Source organism: Rhinolophus hipposideros (assembly GCF_964194185.1).
Source record: "Rhinolophus hipposideros genome assembly, chromosome: 11".
NCBI classification, from domain to species: Eukaryota; Metazoa; Chordata; class Mammalia; order Chiroptera; family Rhinolophidae; genus Rhinolophus; species Rhinolophus hipposideros.
The window spans coordinates 62,995,660-63,015,413 of record NC_138057.1 but is presented as its reverse complement, the minus strand read 5'-3'; the positions used below and the strand labels follow the sequence as shown (position 1 = coordinate 63,015,413).

The 19,754-nt window shown below is 46.1% G+C and overlaps 1 protein-coding gene across 1 annotated transcript; it reads left to right on the top strand.

The window, feature by feature from the left end:
• The first annotated feature begins 1,815 nt into the window (after positions 1–1,815).
• On the top strand, positions 1,816–8,532 carry LOC308504845 (uncharacterized protein C9orf152). Its single transcript, XM_081066219.1, has 2 exons — positions 1,816–2,016; positions 6,493–8,532. The coding sequence occupies exons 1-2, from the start codon at positions 1,824–1,826 to the stop codon at positions 7,026–7,028; spliced, it is 729 nt and encodes a 242-aa protein (XP_080922345.1). The 5' UTR covers positions 1,816–1,823; the 3' UTR covers positions 7,029–8,532.
• Positions 8,533–19,754: the final 11,222 nt, after the last annotated feature.

Sequence of the window (19,754 nt, the reverse complement as noted above, 5' to 3'; positions counted from 1 at the left end):
GAAGTCTGACAACTCAATGCCAAAATATAGTGGAAATCAAGTCCAATTTTATGGCCAGTGCAGCAGGACCATCATGGAGGGTCCCTCTTGCCTTCTGCTTATGATAGAGAGACATCCTGTTCAAAAGGGATGAAAAAGTTTGGGCTATCTTACACTGCTTGTCTCTTCAAGGGACCCAGGGACTCAAACAACTAGGCAGATGGCTCTCTAGTGCAGTGGAGAACTTTAGAAATATCCAGACACCACCTAGGACTAATTAAATCAGACTGTTTAGGGGAAGCACTGAAACACTGGTATTTTTTTTAAAACTCCTGAGGTGGTTTTACCATGTAGTCAGACTGATAACCAGTCTTATGCATATATTCTTCTGCATACCGTGTTTCCCCGAAAATAATACCTAGCCTGACAATCAGCTCTAATGCATCTTTTGAAGCAAAAAGTAATATAAGATGTGGTCTTATTTTACTATAAGACCGATCTTTATAATATAATATAATATAATATACCAGGTCTTATATTAATTTTTGCTCCAAAAGACACATTAGAGCTGATTGTCCAGCTAGGTTTTATTTTTGGGGAAACACGGTATGTATTTCTCAGATGCTATTCTATAGGGCAGGTAGAAAGATCAGGAGATTATCTCTCCCATTTTGACCACCCTGCATCATCCCATGTTAGAAGGCACTTCATTGACTAAATGGAGCAAGGATAGGTTGAAGCTGGGGCAAAAGGTAAGGGGTCTTGGATTCAGAGGGGAATCAGAGATGGTGGGGCTGGCAAGCAGAGGGTGAGGGTGCACCGAGCTGAGGGTAAGATCAACACCAACTTACTGCTTGGTTGCAGAATGCTGAGACCTCAGAGGCTGCATCAAATGTCAAAGAGGTGGGGCTTGGCTAGAGGCCTGGACTCCCTTGGGCTCTTTCCCCAAGGAAGGCTTTGGGGCTGGGCTTTCTCCTGAGATGTGCGTTGGGGGTGAGTGGAGATCTTGGGGACACCTTTGCTACTGGGTTTCCCGAGGACATGGCTGCAGCATGCACATCCCCGAGGCACCAGCTTTGTGAGGCGGCAGAGGGTGTTCCTTTTCCAACTGCAAACTGAATGGGCTGGTTTGCTGATTCCAGTCCAAGAGGTGTGAGCCGAGCAAGCACTCGGCATTCCCACAGCTCTGCTAGGAAACAGCAGTCTTCACCATAGCTCTTGGAATTGGCGTCTAAACTTCGGGGTCAAGCAGTGAAGGACCTGGAAATACAGCGCCTCCTTGGACCCCCAGAAGGACTCTGAACAGCTGTGCTTGCCTTTCTCTTTATTCCCTTACTGCTCCCCTCACCCCTGGGCCCCTCAATCTCCTACTCGCCATTCACTCCTTTCCCCCTTCATCCTCCTGCTGTCCCAACGTCCTCACTCCTCCCACCGAACCAATCCCCTTTGCCACTACCACCTGCTTCCTCATTTCTTTCCTTTCCTCTTCCTTCCTTTCCTCCTGCCCAGTTCCCCTCCTCCCCCTGACTTTTCCTTTCCCCCACATTTCTCCTCCTCTTTCCCCGTTTTCCTCTAGCTGGTCTACCTCTCCTCCCCTAGCTTTACTCCTTCCCCACCTTTCCACTTGGCCCTACATTTCCCTCCACTTTTCTTTTCACTTACATTTTCCTCCCCCCAATATCTCCCTGTCCCTCCCTGTTCCTCCCCCTCATCTCTCTCCCTCCCCTGCATCTTTCCACCTTCCCTCCTCACTCCATCCCCAATCCCCATTTGCTCTGCCACCTCCCACCCCGCCTCCTGCCCCTCCCATCAGTGTTTGCTTTTCTCCCGGATCCGGGATCCGGATGAAGGGGTTGCCCTGCCAATGTCTGTGCCCTGCCCACTTCTGGCAGGTGGGGTCTCTCTTCATGGCTGAGGGCTCCAGGACTCAGGCTCCGGGAAAAGGGCCCCCACTCAGCATCCAACTCCTGCGAGCCCAGTACGAAGGCTTGAGGCAGCAGCAGAGGGCCCAGGGCCACCTGGTGGTACTCCCAAAAGGTAGGGCTGGGCAGGTGCTGGGAGCTGCAGTAGAGGGGAGGAGGGCCTGGCTGTGGGTGGAATAGGGGGTGGGGGCTTGAGCTGCCAGCAAGGCAGAACCAGAGCTCTGCTGGCCCTCCTGTGGGGAAGAACAGGTGTGTAGACCACCTGAAGTCAGAGCTAGAGCAGGGAGGCTGGTACAGGGTAGCTCTGCTAGGCTCAGTCCCCTGCCAGCTGAGCCAGGGGCCTCAGCCAGGCATCTGGCCGGCAGCCTGCTGTTCCATGGCCTCCGCTCTTGTGTTCTGATCTTGCTGGACTGGTCTTCCTGGTGAGCTGGGCTTGGCCCCCCTGCTAGGCCAGGTGGGGAAATGCAAGCTCAGCCTCCTGGCTGGTCTCACCAAGGCACCTCCTACAGACCTGAGAAACTGGCTCCGGAGAAGGAAGACATGGCATTCCCAACAGCCTGGGCACTAGCCAGAGCAAGCACAGGACTCAGGGATCCACTAGGGGTCCTGGCTCAGGGAACTCAGTCATCACAGCCTCAAACAGCCGCGAGGGAGGTCCAAGGAGACACTGAAGCCCCCTCTTCAAAGGGGGAAGGCTCTTCCCTTCGGGAACTCAGATTTCATTACAGGAGGAAGTTAGGAGCACATAGCTCAGAAATCATGCGATTGTCAAACCTGAGCCCTTCATCCTCTAACAGAGGAACAGGTTGAAGAAGGTAAGGAGGTCCCCTGAGAGGTCAAGCCTGTGTCTGGGAGTTTCTACGATTATTTGGACAGTTCAGGACTCATTGAGTGACCTATCCTGCACTAGGCCAGGCTGGGAAAAAAATCAGGGGCCAAAGGGACCTCACTGCCTGGGACAGGACGTCTGCTGCCTTTTGGAGACAAAAGTGGCACTTCTGAGCCAAAGGCACACATCTCATATTACTTGGGTTGTTGCCAACCAGTGCAATCCCTTTGAACTGAATTGGCACAGCCAAATAGCACCACCCTCCCATCTGTGCAGGGCATAAGCTGAAAGGTTCTTAAAGCCCTACCCCATCCTCCAGGGTGTCGATTCGTTCAGTCGCTCAGCAAGCACTTATTAAATTAAACCACGATCAAATGAAAGCATCATGCTTAACCCACCTGTGATCCAGACTCACAAATCCCTGTAATGGGTATGTCCCAAAGACAGCTCAAACTCCATGTGCCCCATGGTATTCACCATCCCCTGTCCCAACCCTCCCTCTGGCCCTTTCTCCTGCATTCTGTAACTCTGAGCTCCTGCCTTGGTCATTACCAAGTCATCACTTAGGCATATTAGTGCAAGGAGTATGCAGGCTGCTGCTTTCTCAGAGATGACTTCTAACCCCCAGGCTGGGTCCGGGCCTTTTAGGGCACTTCTAACAATGTACAATTCTGCCTTTTTCTCTAATTGTGAGAAGTCACACACTGCCTGATGGAGTGGTCCTGTACTTGGTCTCTGAAAAGCTTGAGTCCCAGCTCCACCACTCTCTTTCTATGTACAGCTTTGAACAAGTTATGTAAATTCTCTGTGACTCGGGTTCCTTATCTGTCCATTGGGAATAACTGTAGTACCTAAATTATAGGGTCGTGGTAGGAATTAAGTGGATTGATACCTACAAAGCTCTTCAGGGCTTTCTGTGCTGAATGGCTGAGGACCAGGTCACTTAGGTCTCATAGATCTGAATTGGAAGGACACTGGAAGCATTTAGACTGGGTATGAAGAACAAGGTAGTTAGTTCTCCAGGGAGATATCAGGGTGCGTTTACAAAAATGAGGTGAAAATGATGCTAGAGAGACCAAAAAAATCAATTTTGCCTATATTTTAGCAGCAGGGTAGACGGTGATGCCATTCACTGAGACAGGGAATATATTCCGCAGGGAGAGATGAATTTGTTGGCGAACACGCTGCATTTGAGATAGTTGCCTGTAGGACTTCCAACCAGCCTGCATCCCAGGAGAGATATCTGGGCTGGAGATATGGATTTGGGGTCATCGATATATAGGTAGTAGTTGAGGCCATGGGCATGGGGTAAAATTGTGGCAGCTCGATGTGTACATGACAAGATGCTGGGATGAAAATTAGAGTTCTGGAATATTCCAGACACTTAAATTCATACTGGGACAAGCCAACGAAGAGAAGTGAGGGAAGACAGAGAGAGTAGGTATAGTACAGCCTTTAAAAGGCAGGAAACTTGACACATGCTGAACCTTGGGTAACTATGGATGAACTTTGAAGACATTATGCTCAGTGAAATAAGCCATTCAGAAAAAGACAAATACTGTATGATATTACTTCTATGAGGCATCTGGAGGGGTCAAACTCATAGGAAGTAGAAGGGTGGTTGCTAAGAGCAGGGAGGAGGGGGAAACGGAGAGTTGTGGTTTAAGGGTTATAGAGTTTTAGTTTGGGATGATGATAAAGTTCTGGAGATCGGCTGCATGACAATATGAGTCTACTTAACACTACTGAACTGTAACCCTAAAAATGGTTACGATGGTAAATTTTATGTCATGTGTGTTTTACCACAATTAAATATTTTTTTAAATGGTAGGAGGAAAAACCAGGAGATATTAATGTCATGAAGCCAAGCGAGCAGAGGGAATTTAGAAGTTAGTGATGCTCTGCGTCCAGTACACAGAGAGACCCAGGAAGATGGAGTGGCCATTGAGATCAGCTCCTACTACAAACTGTGTCTTAAGACATTGGGTTGTGTTTGGAAGGGCAGGTATTCTGGGAGTTGGTTAATGGAAGGAAGAACCCTGGCCTTGGCTTTCTTCATCCTGTCTTAACATTATGGAGAGGACCTAAGTTCTAGAACTGCGGTTCCAAGTAGCAGTATGGTTGTCCTGATGCAACAAAAGGGCACCTTGGGACCTGAGCTGGGGTCTCAGAAGCCCCTGTGCCCCGGTGGTTGGTTTCCAAAAGGCATATGCTTTTGTCACATTCACGTTCAGGTAACGTGGGAGTCATCATATGTAGAAAAGGAATGGGGATGGGAACTCATATCTGGGCTGGGTGCTTTATGTGCATTTCATCTAACATTTCCAACAACCCTGTAAGGCAGCTCCTCTTTTCATATCTCCATTCCCCATTCCTTCATCCCAGCTAAAGAGAGAAATCAAGGAGGAACTCAAAATACCTGTTCCCCAACTGCATCTTCTGGCAAACTGAACCAAGGATGGAGAATTAAGGAAGCATCACGTCCCCATCCTTCTCTGTTCTCAAATAAGTGCATAACATTTTGAATATTTGTAAAGGTTTTCACGTTTGTTACACTACGAAAGTAGGAGTGCAGGTATGAAGCAGGAACAAAGCTTCAGTCTTACCACTGGAATTAGCGTTTACGCAACTGCAACTGTTTGCAGTGATGGCTACACTGGTCCTCTGTTTCTCTTGGATTCCCAGAACTGGAACTCAGGGGCTTCCTTATGATTTTATTCCTCCAACACCATTTCCCCACTTCTGCCATGCACTTTGTAGGGCCTCCTACAGTGAAAAATGCCAGCATGCTCAAGAGGGCTTCACTGACCATTCAGAGGGAACTGCAGGCTTGTCACAGACCTATTTTTATAGGAACATACCTTTCATTCCCACAACACTTGCTGCCACCAAGAGTTGACTACAAATTATTATGTTCCACAAGGTGGTAAAAATATGTCCCTGAGGAAGAAGACAGACTGGTCTGCACCCTCATCCCTGAAGCCAGTTCAGGAAGCAGTAGGTTTTGCAAATGTGTCCCCAGAACAGTGTCTATGTGATAGACAGATAAAGGCCAGTCCTCCAAAAGACGCTGCTTTGAAACACAGCTCCTCCCTCTTGTGCCCTGGATCATAAACCCAGTATCAGAATCCCAGAACACAAACCTCGTAAGTCTTTTCCACTGGTGAGTGGATGTGAGTCCTTACGTGGGTGACCCTGTGCGTGCCTTGCTTCTTGCCATTCTTTCAGTTTGAAATGCTAGTCCCCTCGCTCTTCCTAGGGGTTACTCCTTAGTGGAGTCAGAAACTGAAATCTATTATTAAACTCTATTATGCTTAAGGTTCTCTCCATAGCATTGGTTACCAACTGAAATTTTATTATAATATATTAATTTGCTTATTGTTTTTCTACCCCACTGCAACACATCATAAAGGTACGGATTTAGTCTCAGTGTTCACTCCGTATTCCCAGGACCTAGAATAAATAATGCCTGGCACATAATAAGTGCTCAATAAGTATTTGTTGGATGAATGAATAATTGTTTGTGTGAGAGAGACAGAGAGACAGCTTGCATAGATGGGAGGGAGTGCCTGTGTGTGAGCATATATGCATGGAATCATGTGTGTGTCCATATATGTGTGTACACACATGCGCAATGTACGGGTACCTGGTGTGCTTTATGTTTGGGGCATAGCCTTCTTTCAGCTTAAAAGTTCTGAGCTCCCAAAAGAGAGCTGCCCAGGTCCTTTTCAGTGGTGACCCTGCTGTGTCTTGCGTTCTCAGGAGGGAACTCGCCTGCTCCTGCTGAATCCATGGTCAGTGCTGTTTGGATTAACAAGGAGAGAAGGCACTCACTGCCCTTGAACAAGATGGACCCCGAGCCAGCGGGGATGCTTGAGGAGGCTGACAGAGGCTGTGTTCAGAGCCCTGAGTCTCCATGGCACACACACCTACAGATGCACTGTTTGGTCCAAACCTTCCACCAGGAAGCCAGTCATCAGGTAAAACACAAGGGCAAGCTCATGGAGTCTGAGCAAAGGCTTCCTCATGAAGGAGACCCAGGCTTGTTTGAAAACAAGCAGATGTCTCAGCAAGAGACGACCATCCCAGAGATCCCAGAGGCAGCCCAGCAGGAGTGTCGGGTGGCCAACATGCAAACAAAGGCAGTGGGATCCAGTTTAAGCATCAGCATTCCGTGCCCTTCTTCCACAACGAACCCACATAGGTCTGGAAAAGCAGCTCATTATCCATTTCCCCAGAGGAAAACTCCCAGAATCTCCCAAGCTGCCCGGAACCTGGGCTTATATGGCCCCGCCTGAAGCTTTTTACTCAGACAAATCTCTGAATCTTGAGGCCACCTCTGGCCTCATCAAAGAACCCAGGTGGCAGAGCCACAACTAGCCTCTAGCTATGAGCTGACCTGGACTAACTCAATGATAGGGATTGTGGGAAAGGAACTGCACAGTGGACACATGGTGTAGTCCTTCAAAAAAGAAGAGATTGCTCAGGCCACATTGCTCACAGTTCAGAAAGAGTGCTTGCTGTCAGAATAATGCAGCCCCATTCTGCTTATACAAGAAGACTTTGCTACGGAGCCCTGGGTGCCCACACCATGGAGAGGTGCGCTAGGACATCTGTTTAGTCCCTAGAACCAGGGAATTTTGAGGCATAAAACAGGGATCCTAGCCAATGGAATGCCCTAGCAGTGCCCTGGAGTCAAGGGACATGGATTCATTGTGATTCTTTTTGTGAATAATTAGTAAGAGCCAATTGTTAATCTTTTTATAGTCTAACGAAAAACAAGGGATTTTTCTAAAAAAAAAAACAAAAAAACTTGGAGTTCAATATCTTCTGGTGATTTCTCACATGTTCTGGAGAAGATGAGCTCTGAGAATTGCCCTTTTCTGGTTGCTCGGCCTGGAGGCCAGCTCATGGAGAAGTCACTACATTCACTGGTAGTGACCACACCATTTCAGCTTAAGCCTCCCAAAGTATGGTCACCCTGGATAAAAAGGGTCAGAACAATGCCACCTACTATTTGGTGTGTTTAAATGGTCTAGGAACGGTTGGTCATCTTTCATCTCTCACTGAGACTGCACATACCATCCTCATCACAGATTTATTTCCTTCTGTCCTTCCCTCCATCTTTTATTCTATTCCTTCTTCCCTCCCTCCCTTCTTCCTCCCTTCCTCCCTTCCTTTCTTCTCCCCTGCCTGCCTTCCTACCTGCCTTCCTTTCTACCTTTCTATGTGTCTTCTCTCTGTGCTTTTCTCTCTCTCTATCTCCCTCCCTCTTCAAATTAAGTTCTGTTAAACACTGGCAACCATTGATGATATATGGTAATAGGATCCAGAGTAGAAAAAGCCAAAGAAAATGCTCCTGCTTGGAAAATATGTGTTTCCCACAAATTGTTCCCCTTTCAGCCAAATTTGGACCACTCAGATCCTTCCTGGCACATTTTAAACCTAAGACAAAGTGAAGCATGGGCGATGGGGAATAAAGTATGTCTTCCCTGGTCAATGTTTAACTTCAGTAATGATATTTAAACACATCTAAGGTGACTTTTCCTCATATTAAATTCTCTCTCTGTAAAGTTTCGCCCACATCTTTCCACCCCATGGTAATCCAGTCTTGCCCATCCACATCCAGAGTTATTAACCAAGATTGCTATTACCTGTCAAAAATATGGATGTGCTTGCTCCTTTTACCACCCAGAAATTCATTCTAATTTGAAGATTCATTGTGATTCTTTTTGTGAATAATTAATAAGAACCAGTTGTTAATCTTTTTACAATCTAATGAAAAACAAGGACATTTTCTGGAAAAAAAAAGAACTTTGTCCTTTGCTTTTGTTTTACAAAGGATTCTCCCTTTCTACAGTGTGTCCATCAAGGACAGGCTACGTTTTCCTGCAGTTACAAACAACCCCCAAATCTCACAACAGAAGGTGGGGGTTTTTTTCCACTCATGAAAAATCCACTGGGGAATTTGGGCAAACTTCTTGGGCAGCTGTCCTATATCTATTACCAGCAATTCAGGCTGCTTCAATCTTGTGGCACCACCATATCAACACTGGTTTCCCTTATCACTGTAGGAGAAGAAAATATGCATCAGTAGTCATGTATTGGATCTCAAATCATTTTTACTCACATTTCATTATCCAAAGCAAGTCACAGTGTCCTATCTCCACTTGAAGGGTATGATGAAGTGCAGTCATCCCATATGCCTAGGAGAGAAGGAATGGAAACGTGTGTGAGTAGCACAAATGGCTAACATAGGTAGATAGGAGTCAGGTCATAGTACAATATTAGGTTTCATTCTGAATGCAGTAGGTAGCCATTAAGGGATTTACATATAAGACTAAAATTATTTGATTTGCAATTTAACCAGATTACTCTGGTTGGTCTATGGAGAATGAGCTGAGGGTCACAATAAGAGGCAATGTCAGGGGAAAAGGGCCATGGCAAGTTCAACAGGAAATATGCTGTGAGCTCAAGCATGAGTGGAAGCAGAAGAGATGGAGGCAAAAAGGATACATTTGATATATATTTTGAAGATAGAATCAATAGGATTTACTGAAGGAGAATGGTAAGTTCAGTTCAAAAGATACTGAGTTTGAGATGCTCTCGAGACACACAAATGAAGATATCAGATAGGCAAATGAGACTCGAGTTCTGGGCTGGACATATGAATTGCAACGTCATGGGTATGAGAGGTCCTTAAGAGAATGAGAGAAGATGAGCTCACCTCTGCAGAGTGTAGAGAGAAGACAGGGTCCCGAATGAGTCCTGATAACTCCCAATTTACTTAGTTGAAGCACGCCTCGGGAGTTTTCTAATTCTCACTTAGGAGAGGTAGGGTCGATGGAGAAGGAGGTAACCAAGAGGAGTGACCAGGAGAAGGAAGAGCCACGGGGTGTGGAGTCACAGACCTCAAGAGGAAAGAGGAACTTTAAGATGTTGCACCAGTTACTCCCCTAATTGCAAACCTTCCCCAAACCCCCATTTTCTAGAGTCCACATTCTTCAGTCTAGAGTTGCTTTTTCTTGAGTGTGGGTTTAAGAGGCCCGGGTCCAAGGGGAAAGGCCCAAAGTGGGAAAACTTTTCAGCCAAGGGCAGAGCGGGGCAGGTCAGTGTTAGCAAGTTCAGGTCAGAGCTGATTGTGAGTGCCTTTGCCCTAGAGGCCTGCCTGTCCTGGGGACCGGGTCATCCCCATGCCTGCGGTAGGCTAAAGACTGAGTGTTCCCTGTGGCAGAACTTGAAGGCAGAGGGGGGACTGGTTTGTAATCCTTCCATTCCCTTTCCACAAGGCTGCTTCCGCCAGGAACAATAGGCCGCAATATCTCTGTTTCTCAATCACACACACTTTTCCCAACCCTTGGGCTATCAAACCTAATGGGACAAAGGGCTAAGATTACATCGGGGCTGTCACTCTACCCAAGACTGATTTTGCCACCCGTGCGGGTCAGAACTGGAGCTAACTTTCTCTTCCCACACTCTCCGCAGTGCTAGCAGAAAGTTTTCCTAAACTAGAGAACAAGCAGCTCACATCATAAAGCCTGCATCGGGCAGGTTCCATGCAGCAGAGACGCCCAACCTTCCCCGCTCACAGTGAGGACGTCCCCAGGTGGCTACCTGGAGATATGCTTCCATCTTCCCCGGCTTGGAGGACAGTGCATCTGGGCTTCAGTCTCAGCATTGCCATTTGTAGACATGACCTCGGTTGAATCACTTAGCTCTAAGAGCCACAGATTTCACAGTTGTAAAATAAGCCGATAATAACCACTGTGGGGTGAGGGTGGGGATGGGAGGGTCGCTCTCATTGGCTGTCAACTCTGCTCCTTCCCGCTAGGGGACAGGTTCCCTTCACTCTGGGTCATCCTGATTCCCTAACTTCTCAGTCTACGTCCGTTAAAACGCTGTCATTCCAGTTCTTAAGATTCAAAACCGTTCAGATTTAAAAAGTCTATCTCACATTCAAATCAGCTCCCACCACCTCTCACCCTCCCACCCCTCAGCGCAGTCTGATTTATACCTTTCCGGCTAGAGGGAGTGGTCTTCTTGCTCGGACACCCCTCCCCCTTCTGTGCCCACAGCTTTTTGGCATTAGGGTAGAACGACACAGGGCACAGAGGGCTCTTTATGTGACTGGCTCTGGTGTACTTTGTTCTCCTTTCGCTAGGCTGTTTACACTCACCTAGCTCACGGTCCGCAGGCTTGGTGTGGACAGCTAGTGGCCCCCACAAGCTCCTGCAGATGAGGGGACTTCACTTCCCCTAGCACTGGGGGTCCTTGGTGAGAATGGTTATGCCTACTCCTGCTGCACGAGCCCCCCTGCCCCCAACCCTATTGCATCAAAGGTCCACCTCCCTTTGCTGGTTGTTGTTGTCCCAGTCTCATTTACCCATAGCAGGCCCCAAAATTTAAAATGTTTTTTGCTCAAATAAACTCTTAAATTTTTTAATATGCCACAGTTTGTCTTTTAACACTACCGTGTTAAACTACTTTCTTCTGACTACGTCTCCTCACTGATCTCTATGTCACTATAGCTGGGAAATCTCCTTCAAATATTTTTTCATTGAAACAGCCAGTGGTGACATTGGTGCTTCTATCTAGAGGACAGAGAGAACCATATGACTTTTTCTAAATACTTGTGAATGAAAAACGGGCTATATAATAAACCTGACAATTTTTGGGGTGAGGAGGGAACATGGCAGAGCTGACAAGCCCAGTGACAGAAAAGAATCACACAGGATGGTCTAATCATAAATTCCTAACAGGGTGGGTAGTAAAGTCCCAGGCTTACAGCTTCCTTAGCAAAGGCCAATCTTGACCTTAAGTGAGCCCTGTCCACTGTTCTTATGCATCTAGAATAACATACTTTTAAAACGTCAGAGTAATTTTCTTTTCTAGACTCCTCAAAGGCATGACTGCTGGCACCAAAGCACAAGACCACAGAACCCCTCATTGTTATCTTGTTCCTGGCATACCGTCTCTGTGTGCTGTAAATGTTAATTATTAACTGTCCTGTACTCACCAGCATAAAAGAAGTGTTTATCCATTTTGCTTTTTATCTAATCCCAGAGATTTCCCCACTTTGCTTTCTCCCACTCCCTTAAACTACCACCAAAGGATTGCGTGTACCTTCCTTAAGTTTTCTCCTTCGATTCTAATATATATTAATTTTTAAATAGCTGCAAAACTGACATTCTCCAGAGCATTTCTCAGTGCACTCAGATTTTGCTCCCAGGCATGTCAATTTTTTGGTTCAGATAAACTCTTATGAAACTTTTCTATAGGCTGGACAATGTTTGATTGACATACTACTTCCTGAAACCTAAGCTTTCCCCAGCCTTTGGGGCATTGGTTATCCCTGCTCTGTACAAACATCCCTTTTAGGTCACTTCCTTATTGTTGAGAAAGACCCAATTCATCTCCTTTCAACATTTTCCATCTGCACATAAATTTCTTAAGTTTTTTGTTTCTGTTTTTTGTTTTGTTTTTGTTTTTGTTTTTTTTACCTGCTATGATTGTGTTTCTCCCCACAGCTAATGGACAATAGGCTTCCTAGAAACAGTGTTCAGGGACTGAACTTTTGATTTTAATTTTATTTCTTGGCCTTGGGTTTGTGACAATCACATTACGTTTTCTCCTCTGCTTCCACCTCGAAAGACAAAACACCCACTGTGTATTCCTAATCCTTTTATCTCCCCTTCTTCTGTTCACTGATGAATCCACAACCTGGCTGTATAGGAACTCACCCCCCGAATTTCCCAAATCCAGGATCATAATTAAGACTTGGCAGCCTGCCAAGCCCTCTGCCCTGGCAGAGAAATAGGAGGAAGAACAGGCTGGTGGTGGCACACACTGCTTCTTCTGCCAACCCAAACTCCAAGAGATTTTCAGGTGAGCCTGAGCTGGCCCTCGAAATTGCTATTCGCCCCAGATCCATGTTAGCCTCTATTTTCGCAACGCAGGAGCTGCTCCCCTTCACAAGAAATGCAGGTGCTGTCGAGGTTGGCGGGCCTGGGAGAGCCTGTCCCTTCTGCTCTCCTGCCACTGCCAGTCCCACATTCCACATGCTACATTCTCCCTCAACAACAGTGCCTTGACCTTCTTTTAAGGAGCTGCCCGCAACACCCGTGGCCATACTCACCACCTGGGACTGGGGGAGATTACCTCCCCCCAAATTCCAGGCTCCTCTCTGCTGAGCTCTACCACACGCTGGCAAGGTCGATGGAAAGACCCTGAGCAGCCCACCACCACCACCAGTCCCTAAGGGGTGTGTGTGCAAAGGTGATTCACAACAAGGACACACTGGGACAAAACCCTGGTGAGGTGGGCCTTCCACAAGCTGTGAGGCCCCTTTTTGCCCCGCTAGCCTCCGGCTCCCACCAAGGTTGGCCCTGTCCTGTAAGACCGTGTTTCTCTACCCTGGTCGCACAAGAGAATCATCAGGAAGCTTGGAGGCTATTCCATTAAATTACAATTTCTGAAGTAGGGCCCCAATATCAGTAGTCTATATTTTTCTTTTTCATGAAGACACAAAATAGGTAAAATGTGAGAAGTACACGAATCTTGCATATAGCCCAAAAACTTATTATAATCTATATACTCATTTTTACAGCTACAGACAGGTACACACACTTGTGTGATACAGACGAGAGGTACATTTCTAGCATTCCAGCAAGTTCCCTTCAGCCTCTTTTCAGTAATCAACGACCATTTATTTTTCAATTGTCCTGTTTCCATTGTTTGCCATTGGGAATAAAGCTAATATCATTCTTTTCTGCATGTCCTTTGGTGGACATTTGTTTTCATTTCTTTTTTCTTCTTTTTTTTTTTTTTTTAACAGTTGCCTGTCTAGATGGGCTGGTCTTGTGCATGGGTACTTTTTGAAAGCTCTCCTGGCGATTTTAATGTGCGGTCAGCATTCAGACCCACTGCCTTTGGACCAGACGTTCTGTAAACTGGAGGTACAGATAAGGGACAGAGGCTTTTCTCTGAGGTGGAGCACAGCACTCGTCAAGATGTTTCTGTCTGCTCTCCGGTGGGTCCCACTCTTCTTCTACTTGACTTTTCATGGGAGTGTGCAGCAGTCCTATATATGTGTCGGAGGCAACCCAAACCTATTTGATCATACCAGCTCTGTGGGTGGAAAGATAGGAAGTGATCCACATGGGACCCTCTGAAGAAGAAAGTTGACCTGAAGGGTCATGGTCCCTCCTACCAACGTGCAGGTCAACTGTGTCCTCTTTTAGGCTAGAGTAAAGGAGGGGAGAGAAAACCTTGCACTTCCTCACTAGAGCCAACTTGTCTGTCCTTCATCATACAGGAACCAGAAGCATGCTGGTCACTTCTTGTTGGAGGTTTCTCTAATTTCACAATTCTTCTGGAGATAAACAAGAAGTCATAGGCAGATGAAGGAGAAGTCAGTGATTACAATGAGGAATGCATTTAGGGCAAGGAAGGGCCTGGAAAGTTTTGAGCAAGAAGCTCAGGAAAACTCCCTCTGTGATTTTTAGCCAGAGGTGAGGATGGTGGGCAAAGAGTTGTTTTCAGAGTGTTTTAAAGATACTGAACATTTTCAGAGTGATGGGGACCACCAGTGGCATTCCAGCCAATCTCCTCTGGGCCAGGTCAGTGGTTCTCAACGTGTGTTCTGCGGATCAGGGCCAGCAGTATCAGCGTCACCTGGGAATATGTCAGAAATGAAAATTCACCGGCCCCATCCAGACCTACTGACTCAGGAACTCTGAGGGTGAGGCTCTGGTTGCTTGTCACCTGTCTGCAGCTCCGGGGCCCACGGGTGAACCTCCACCTCCTTTCTGCTCTTGTTCCCAGACAGCCCTTGTGTACAGGATCTAAGAAAACCTCAGGCCCGTCCTCTTGAATGAGATGCTCATTTCTGCTCCATAGGAAACCCACCCCATGCTTTGCACCCACACATTCTGGAGAGGGGGTTAAACTCATATAGCCATCTCTCTTTGCTATGTTGTTGCCAGCACCTACAGCCTGGAGCCGTTGGGCGTTCTCAGGTGTGTCAATTACCAATTCACATGTCCCACAATCTCCATAACAAGCTGCTGGAGGACCTCTTTAATTCCCCTGTCTCTCATCTTATAAAAGAGGCAGTCCCCCTCTCTGTGGGGTGGGACTCTGAGCTCACTGAACATTCTCTCTAACAACCCTCTTCTAATTGGCAACTCCTCATGTGGGTGTGGTTAAAAGTTATGTTGAGGTTAAACACAGAATTATCATATGATACCGCAACACCACTCCTGGGTATCTGCTCCCCAAAATTGAAAATAGGGACTCAGACAAGTACATGTGCACACATGTTCACAGCAACACTATTTATGTGATATATACTGTGTTTCCCCCAAAATAAAACCTAGCCGGACACTCAGCTCTTAATTTAGAGCAAAAATTAATGTCTTTTATAGTATAGTATAGTATAGTATAGTATAGTATATTCCTGGTCTTATATTATAGTAAAATAAGACCGGGTCTTATATTAATTTTGCTCCAAAAGACACATTAGAGCTGATTGTCTGGCTAGGTTTTATTTTTGGGGAAACACAGGAGTAAGCCTTTACCTTTCCAAGTCACCAGACTGATTGCTGAGGACCAAGTGCATCTAGCAAGCAGCTGGATTAGGTGATATTTAGCGTATAAAGATCCATCAAGAAGACACGTGTGTTAATTACAATTTATTACCTTAAATGTTCTACTGCTGAATAGGATTCAGCTTATACTCAGACAACCTTGTTACAGGCAAATAGTGCAATACAGGGGAGAGATATGCATCAAAAGGGGTCTCACACTCTCAGGCACAGACTTCTTTGTCCTCCGATCCCATCACTAAGTCACACAGGTCTTGCACTGCCACCAGTGTACATGCAAGGCACCTGAGCACTAGAAGCCCAAAGTCTCCTCGTGGTGGTGGGGGAGGGGCGGGGGTCTCTTATATTGAGCTGGTCCTCTACCTATGTTCCAACCATGTGGCCAGCCTTAAATGTCACCCCTCCCCCCATCCCAGGCTCCATCCCAGATGCATTTCATAAACCCAGTTATTATTACTAAGCATGTGGTAGGCTGGTACATCTCTCCCGAAACAACTCATGAACTCATGGTTAGAGAACATCCTTCATCTTTAGTTAATAAATTCTACAGTATTAATGAAGGGTCACTGTCATGCTCCAGCAGCTCTGGAGATAAGCATGAGGTCATTCCAAACGAGCCAAGATTAACCCAGACTAAATGACATGGCAAACATATTCACCAGCCACCAGAACCTTCTTTGGGTCAGTCTGTATGGCTTGCAACTCAGAGTCAGAGAAACTAACACCAGTACAAGCAGCTGCCTGGCCCAAGAAGCCAAAAAACCCTGAGCTACACTGGAGAGAGACACAGGTAACGTGACTGAGGGACATGTGAACACAGTCAATTTATTTGTATCTGTGAGTGACTGTTCTTGTGACTTCACCGTCCAGGCTAAGCCTCCCCATGAGTCCTTGAGAAGCATGCCTACACTGCTGCCGTAATATGTAAGATTTGTGGAAGGTGGGCATTCCTGTGACATCTGTGTTGTACAAGAGGCATGTGTTATCCTTTGTGTTAAGATACAGGGGGTACGCTGATCAATCCAGAGGACTTTCCAGGATCAGTGGGTGGTTCTGTGTTCCTCTCATTTGTCCGGGCAACTATTCTTCTTCCCATAGTTTGTGCTGTTATGCCTAGGGGAAAGGATAAACTCTATGTGGGGTGCATAGTTAGGGAGGATATACAACTTTAATCAAATTTTTAACAACTTATTCCTTTAAGCTTTGTTTGAGTTGTTGCCTTGCCAGTTTTTGTGGTAACAGTAGAAATTCTAGAGTTACTGTTTCCTAATCTCTAGAAGCCAGTCTGCTGTCTGTCTTAGTCAATTCAGGGAAGTCAGAGCTATTGAGGATCCAGAGAATGGGCACACCTATTATTCCAATAAATGACTTTACTGCATCTTACCATTTTTTAGGGTTAGACCATGCCCATGACAACAGGTCCTGGAGGTGGTGGAGAAACAGGGTGGAAAAAGTTTGAGCCTCTAACGTACTGCTTCAAATAAGTCTGCCCACAGACCTCAAATGCACCGCTGGACTGTAATGTGAGAGAAATAAACTTCTCTCTTCTTTCAGCCACTGAATTAATTATTGGGTCTCTGTTGACAGTCCAGCTTTACCCTACCCAATACAAAAACGGGCACCTAGAATTGGGGTGATTCTGTAATATGTGTGTATGTATGTACATACATGCTTCGAGTGGGAGAGCTGGAGAGCTCTAGAACATCTGCATAACTCAGTAGGCATGAGTGATAATTTAGTCCACATGCCTGTGGGCTCAGGGAAGCTGTTGGGAAAAGCCAGAATTTTAGTAGGTATTGGCTTTCAGTGACAGTAGAGACTGTGACTGCCGCACTCATATACTCATAGCAACACGCCTTAGCGACTTCAATATACAAGCCCAGTTTCCAGCTGCCCCGTAGTACCAGCTCCCTCTTTGTGCAGATCTGTGCGAAAGATAGGCTCTCCTGTTCTGAGAGAAAGCAGAGCTCGCCCTGATCCAAGGCTGGAGGCTTCTTTGCTATTGAATCAAATCGATGAGAAGGACAGTTTGGGAGGTAAGGGCACAGGCTTTGGTATGGACTGCCTGGGTTTGGAGCCTCCTTTCCCCACTGGTCATGTCACCTGCAGCAAATTATTCAAACGCTGAGTGTGAGTTTCCTCGTTTATAAAACAGAGCTGATACTAATAGTATGTACAGCAAAGGAGTGTTGTAAGAAATGAATGAAATAATCCCTGTAAAGCGCTCAGCACAGTGACGGGTACAGAGCTAGCGAGCTCTTAAGAATTATGGAGTATTATTTGTAGAAGCATGCAGGTGTCTGCTGCCATCTGGTAGCAATGGGCAGTTTTCCACCGAAATTTAAGTAAAATGCCACCTTTGACCTGAATGTAGGATCGCAGAAGTGGTGGCTTTGCGTTAGCTACCTGTGGATCTCAATGGAGTCCTGTCTAGTGCGGAGCATGAAAACGACCCCCTGACTCCCCCGGAAGGCTCATGGCTGAGGAAACTGTTTTTACTTTAGGGACCACTGCCACCTACTGGCCACATTTCATACTTGCAGGCAATAGTGACCATCTTTAGTCAACAGAAAACATAGAAGATAGTGAGAGGAACTCCCTCCACCCTTCCAGTTATCAGTGAGGTGCTTTTGTAGCCTTCATGTTCATCTTGGGAAATTCCTTACTAAATGTCTCCTTGCAAGCTCCTAGCACCTCTTGACCTTCTGCTGATGAGTTCTGAATCTTTCTGGGTTTTATTAAACACCTTATCACCTGGATCTCTCTCTCTCTCTCTCTCTCTCTCTCTCTCTCTCTCTCTCTCTCTCTCTCGCTCTCTCTCTCTCGCTCTCTCTCTCTCGCTCTCTCTCTTGCTCAGAATACAACTTTATAGGTCCTACAGTAAGAAGAAAAATTAAAAGTATGCTAAGACAGTATAGGTTATCCTTGGGTGGCTCTATTTAATAGGCAGGTGTGGAAACATTGTCGGACCTTGGAGCAGTTTGTCCCTACATTACCAATGAGCTTCTGGAATTCCAGTTGAAACCATCTGAACAATCGCCTTTGTCATTTATTCTTATACAAAGAGCTTGATACATACTAAGCACCAATAACTATTTGCTAACTAAATGTTATCCAGGATGGATCATGATCAGATGGTCAGAATCCTGAATCCCTGATCACTACCTGTTGTAACTGGTTCATAAGAGCCATTCCAGGCAAAGGAATGGAGGGCTTTATTATTGAGGGCTTTAGCCCTACATCTCTGGGTCTTCCTGTGTGTCTTCTAATCATAATAGTTTTGTTATCCACCAATTCTTAAGTGTTCAGGAATTTTGTGAACCAGTTGTTCAACTGTTGGTATCTTAAAATCAGCTATTCTAGGAATATTTACACCATGAAAATCGGCAGGCACTTACCAGGAAATGTGGAAAAAACGGCCATGGCTTCATCTGCCAGATTGCCCTGTGTAATTTTTGGCCTTTGTCCATTTGAGCTCTTTTTCCAGGCACACCTATTACAGGTTAGAACATGCCTCTGGCACTCCCTTATGACTTGTTTAACCCAAAAGTTTTAATAGCTGGACCTGCTGTCAGCCAGAGACATGGCATTTCCTAGTGGAAGGAGAGCTGAAAGTAGGAGAGAAGTGACAATTGCAGCTTTGCAAAGCCTCCTCGACAATCACCAACCTGCCCTGTCTCCTGGGACCAGTGAGATGGGCCAGTTCAGCCCCTCAAGACCTTTTACTAATTTCACTTTGATGTCGCCCCCGTCCCCCCCCCACACACACACACAAAGAACTTTCTGAAGTGGATCAGGTCATGAAGCAAACACTTTTCTCCACGAGACTAGTGATTCATAATCCTGGCTACACCTGGCAAGCTCCTAAAACATACCCGTGTTTGAGCCCCATTTAAAGGAAATAAATCACAATATCTAGGGAAGAGGCTCAAGCTCTAATATCTTTAAAAACCACCCAGAGGCTCCTAATGCTCAGTGGGTTTGGATCCACGGTGCTGGACAGGGGCGCTCAATGCCCCTGGGATGCTTTCAATATATATTAATGCCTGGCTCCAACCCAGACGAATTGAATCCAAACGCTGAAGCTCTCCAGGTGATTCACAAGGAATCAGATTTGAGACATGCTGCTCTAGACCAAATGAGAATCACCTCTTATTTTGTATCTCATCCTAAATTAGGCCACCGTATTATTCAATCAAATTTATATTATTGAGTCCTGATTTTGCTGTCACCCTACGCAATAAAAACTTCTTCCAATAGTCCAATTATTCTCTTGATCTTGTCCTGAAACTAAAGTCTGAACATATATAGATATTATCTTCACTTTACATTTTCTTCTTAACCTGTTCAACCCCGTCAGAGGGGATTTACTTGAGAGTCAGGCTGGACTCTCAGTTCCTGCTTCTCCAAGACCCACAA

What these genes read in the sequence shown, in the direction of transcription:
- LOC308504845 (XM_081066219.1), top strand. Translation starts at nt 1,824, where the DNA reads ATGAAGGGGTTGCCCTGCCAATGTCTGTGCCCTGCCCACTTCTGGCAG. An exon ending in CCTGGTGGTACTCCCAAAAG is followed by an intron (nt 2,017 to 6,492) that starts GTAGGGCTGGGC and finishes TTGCGTTCTCAG; the next exon opens with GAGGGAACTCGCCTGCTCCT.